At 46.2% G+C, this 5,358-nt stretch overlaps 1 protein-coding gene across 1 annotated transcript; it reads right to left on the minus strand.

Annotated features, from left to right (window-relative positions):
* Positions 1-247: 247 nt before the first annotated feature.
* LOC131808839 (putative small proline-rich protein 5) lies at positions 248-948 on the minus strand. The gene has a single exon (XM_059134975.1). It carries the CDS (start codon positions 935-937, stop codon positions 536-538), a length of 402 nt encoding a protein of 133 aa, XP_058990958.1. The 5' UTR covers positions 938-948; the 3' UTR covers positions 248-535.
* Positions 949-5,358: the final 4,410 nt, after the last annotated feature.

Consider the following 5,358-nt stretch of genomic DNA (forward strand, 5'->3'; position numbering starts at 1 on the left):
CTCATCCTTACCCTGGCAGGACCACTGGCAACCCCTCACAGGTCACCAGGGCATCTGTACCATGCTTGTTCCTCTGCCTGCACCCACATGCACAGCTCTGGAGTGGGTGTGGGACACAAAATCTGCAGGAATGTAACATTGTCCAGCAACAGAAGAACCAGACTGAGACAGGAGTGCCAGAGGAACTCCATTTAATTGTTTGGAAAACAGGAGCAGAAAGGGAGGGTGGTAAGAAAGGTGTTCAGCGTGGTGCTTAAGCTCCCCAGAAGCAGACATAGTGATGTAAATACATGTCAGTAAGGATGAGTAGATAGTTGAGAATCAGATCCTTGTCTGAGGTGCAAATTGCAGTTGCTAATTAGTAAGAGATAGAGCTTGAAGAAGCCGCCTTCCTGGTGCTGTCTTTTCCTGAACAGTGGCTGCAGTCTGAAGCTGGGGTGAGTGGCGCTGACCAATGGCTGTGTGTGAAAGGGGCAGTGAACTTCATGCTCTCTGTCTTCCTAGAAGGCTCAGCCTCTGGTCACATGTTGAGGTCTTACTTCTGCTTGGACTTCTGGCACTGTTGAGGGGGTGGACATTTCTGTTGGCCCTTGGGTGCACAGGGCTCCTTGCATTTGGGTGGAGGCTGACATGGCTGCTTAGTTTGCTGGGGTAGGGGGCAGCACTGCTGGGGTGGGGGGCAGCACTGCTGGGGTGGGGGACAGCACTGCTGGGGTGGAGGGCAGCATGGCTGCGGTGGAGGGCAGCACTGCTGAGGTGGAGGGCAGCACTGCTGGGGTGGAGGGCAGCATGGCTGCGGTGGAGGGCAGCACTGCTGAGGTGGAGGGCAGCACTGCTGGGGTGGAGGGCAGCATGGCTGCGGTGGAGGGCAGCACTGCTGGGGTGGAGGGCAGCACTGCTGGGGTGGAGGACACTGCTTCTGCTTCTGCTGAGACATTCTGGGTTGGCACAGAACTGAAAACAGAAAGACAAAAGAAGTGAGGAATGCCTTCACCATAGACACTCTGGACTGGAGGACAGGGTCGGCCACATTCACATCCCACTCTGCTTCCACTTTGCCCTGATGGCTTTACAACTTAAGATGTACACGTCTGTGTATAAATGTGCATACATGTGTGTGTACATGTGTGCTGAGTATAAGTTGTGACTAAAAGTCTATAAGTCATCTCAATTCTTTTCGAGACAGAGCAACACAGAAGGAATGAGGTAAGGAAGGAACAGGAGAGGTAGGGAGAAGGGAGAGAGAGAGAGAAGGAAATACAAGAACAAGAACAAAAAGTATGAAAAGACTATGGAGTCTGGAAGAGGGTTGCCTAGGATCTAAGTCCTGGCTAAACTACTAACCCGCTGTGTGACTTTGATCAAGTTTCTTAGCTCTCTGTACACACCTCTCTTAGGGTTGTTGTAAATATTAAATGGGTATATAAAATACATAGATATAAATATGCATAATACATTTATGTGCATGCATGCACACATGCAGCCACACAGAGTAGCTAGCACACGATGAGCACAGTGTAAAGGTTTTGATTTATTAAATAAATTTCTAAAAATTTAAAAGAATGGGAAGGAGCCTCTCTTTTCCCTAGGATAACTATAGGAAAAAGGAGTCAACAGACAAAATGGACTTTTTAGCTTGAGTATTACAGTTAAGGAAAACCAACTTCACAGAGGGAAGTAATTAGTCCCCAGCTACTCATCATAGTAGGTAGAAATGGTAGGTAGAAATTCCTGGAGTAAGGTCTTGCCCCTATATCATCTTTTCCCTGCTGCTTTGTGCTCCTTGGGGTCTCTGCACCCCTGTTCCCCAATGCAGTCTTCTCTTTTCCCTCCTCTTATTTGCCTTTTCCTTAAAGGGCAACTCTGCCAGGTCCTCTGCCCCAAGGCTCGTGTGCCCTCTCCTTCTTCTGGTTCCCTCTCAGCATCTGGCAAGATACAACACCCATAACACACCAGCAGGATCCTCAAGACACTGGTCTTTTGGCAGACTTTCCTCTCCCATCTCAGTCAAGCTCCCCACACCCTTGGCTGGATGGCTTGCAAACCACGATTGATCGGTCCCCAATAGTATGGAAAAGAGAAATGCCCAAACTATGTCTTTCTTTCTGACCAACCACCCAGAGCTCTAGCCCTACACCCAGCCATGTTGGGACCATGTAGAACAAGGTTGCAAAGAGAGGCACCACTTTGCCAGACTTACCAAGTTTGCCAGCAGCAGGAGTGTGGAGATTCTTAGGGGTTTGGGGTGCTCTGAGTCTGCCCACCTTTTATACATCTCACATCCTTGCCTAAGGCCATGAGGTGGCCTAGGATTGGAGTGTTGTAATTAGTTCTTAGTCACAATAGGACCCACCTGTCCTTCCTCAAATTTCAGGTTTTACTCACCCCCCAGGGATGGCAGCTTCCTTCATGGCATAGCAGTACTTGGGGGTGATGGTACCTTCACTCTGGCCTTGGCCCCACCTCCCCATCACTTTACGAGCTGGCTGCCTTGGATTTCCAAACCCACTCATGACTTTTGACTTAGAACCTTGGCATCTGGGATGGTCCCAAGCAGGCATTCAGGTTGTGGGAGTGTGAGGGCAGGGTTCCAGGAAGTTCTGTTTGGCAGAGGGGAGGGGGTGGTATGGGTGGGGTACATAGACAGCATTGTGTTAAGGGAAACTTAACAACTGAGGAGGTGAATGGCTCTCTGAAGGCCCATTAAACATGCATGACTTTGACTTAACCTAGGCTCAGAGTAACATTATACCTGAACTGGTAGAAAGACAGGGCAAATAGCTGGTAGAAAGACAGGACAAATGGCTTTGATTTTGTGCATATTGTGATTTAGGCAATAAATGGGGGGGTGGTCCTCTGTTCTGCCTTCTATTGAGAAAACCATTAGGTTCCATTAAAGGAACGGGTGGTTACTGTAGACAGTACTTATCTCTCATCTCTCTACATATGTATAAGTCACACAGACTCTGAGGTTCCCAGGGAAGTGATTATCATAAGGTGGACTGGGTGGGGGACCCAAGCACTAAATTAGAATGAGATCCTGGAGGAGTCACCTGGGCTGGTCTTGGATTCTGAGCTTCTAGGGCTCCATCCCAATTCTTTCTCCCCACTCCTGCTAGAGATTCCAGGACACAGAGAGATGGCACAGGGCATAAACCTGGATGCCGTCCATATTTGGCAATGGTTAGAATATATCTTTGAAACACCCCCAAGAAGTGTTTATAAGGGGGCTCTGACCTTTACCAGTGGGTTCCCTTGGGCACTTAAAGTCCTTGAGCCCCAATTTCCTCATCTACTGAGGAGAATAACACCACCACCCTGCATGTTAAAACAGGTTAAAATGGGCAACATGGGTGTAGTATTTGGCACAGAATGAGTGTTCCACAATTGTTGGGTACTCCATGGAGTTGGGTTCTGAATACTAGGGCAAGATACACTCTTGGAAGAATGAAATAGTTTCAAAATTTGAAGGTAAGCAGTGGCACTTGCTTATCCTAAAACCTTGGCTGAAAGAAAAGAACATAAACAAGTTAGTGTTGAGGGTTGTGTTTCTTAAGTCTCAACATGGAATTTATCAGTAAGCTCTACTGAAGCCTTAGAATATCTCAAGACCTTGGGGAGTCAGACTCTAGCACTGAAGACATGGGTTTGGAAATCAATCGTCTCTTTTCTCAACCATGATCTTGGCAGGCTGGGCACAGGAGAAATAAGTGAGACTGGGAAGAATCCAGGGGGAAGATTCCCTTGCCTACTGTCACTCTGACAGAAGCAATCACAGATAGTCTTAGAAAAGGGTTTTAGCTCAGATCCCTAAAGCAGAAAAGAAAGGCTGTGTAGGGCAGTTGTCATGGGATGACCACCATTTATTTATCAAGATGGAGGGCACTTCCACTGTGCACAGGGCACTGTGCCTGTGCTGGGCCAGTGGGGAGCAAGAAGGGGCTGGGCCCTCATTGTTCCTCAAGACAACAGGGCCTTGGTGGCCTGGGTGATGTACACCATTCTATAACTCTGTATGTTTTGCTAGGATGGCAACAAGCATAGCTAGCATTTGTCACCACAGACTGTTATAATGCTATTGACTATATTCTTTATCTGTACCTTTCATCCCTGTGACTTAGTCCATAACTGGAAGCCTGTATCTCCCACTACCCCTCACCCATTTCACCCTTCCACCATTCCCCTTCTTTCTGGCAATCTTTGGTTTGTTTTTTGTATTTATGGACATGTTTCTATTTTTTTTAAATTCCATTGTCAGTAATGCTACAATAAACATAAGGGTGCACATATCTTTTCAAATTAGTGCTTTTTTTTTTTCTTCAAGTGAATATCCAGTAGTGGAAATGATAAATCATATATTTTTTATTTTTACTTTTTTGAGGAATTTTCATACTGTTTTCCAGAGTGGCTGCAAGGCTTTTTGATTGCTTGACTTGGATTAGCTGAAGAACTCATATCCAAACGTCACTGGAGTGATGCCTGCATAGCTAGGGAAAGTGTGAACAAGAGCTAATTCACAAGTTTTGGACGTTAAATTCTGTCAATTTTTTCTTGTGTGGGCCCTGACCATGCAGAACAGAATTTTTGTGGTGGATTCAACTACTTCAAGAATGTATTACACAGGAGTACTTGGGTCACTCACTAGGGCTAAGTGTCTGACTCTTGATCTCAGCTCAAGTCTTGATTTCAGGGTCATGAGTTCAAGCCCCATATTGGGTATCATGATACCCAATATACAGTATTGCTTCTACCACCAGGGGACAGAAAATCAGTGGGTAATCTAGAAGCCACAGATAAAACTAAATGTTTATCCTGGGCATTTGGAATGCCATTATTCTCTGGTTTTCAGGAACATTGCACTCTTTCTCTTTCTCCAAACCTTTCTCTCTCTCTCTCTCTCTCTCTCTCTCTCTCACACACACACACACACACACACACACGTTGATCTCTCTCACACTCTTGTAGCCCTAAGTGTTTATGGGCCTGTAAGTTCAGTTCTCAGTAAAGTTGATGAAAGAGAAGATGGAAATTGGTTTCCTACCAATTTCCAATTTCCAAAGCATATGCACATACTCACTTCCAAGCATTGGTCTGTATCTAGTAGGTCCATGATCCCTGTTTCTTTGCATGGCTCCCAACCACTAAAGCTCCATATGGCTCTGGAGGACATTTCTCCCCCTTTAGGATTTTCTTGGTATTCATCTCATCCTCATTTCACTTTTGTGAACATGCAAATGCTGGTGAGGGAATGCAGATGAGAGGTGTTTATGTAGGAAGGAAGTGGGTGGGGAAACTTCCCTCCAAGATGTCTCTTTCTGGCTTGCAAAAAGACACTCATTTGCTCAGTTTCTAGTGCTC

Source organism: Mustela lutreola, chromosome 10 (assembly GCF_030435805.1).
Source record: "Mustela lutreola isolate mMusLut2 chromosome 10, mMusLut2.pri, whole genome shotgun sequence".
NCBI classification, from domain to species: Eukaryota; Metazoa; Chordata; class Mammalia; order Carnivora; family Mustelidae; genus Mustela; species Mustela lutreola.

Excerpts from the sequence above, each read along its gene's own strand:
- LOC131808839 (XM_059134975.1), bottom strand. The coding sequence starts at position 937 with ATGTCTCAGCAGAAGCAGAAGCAGTGTCCTCCACCCCAGCAGTGCTGC.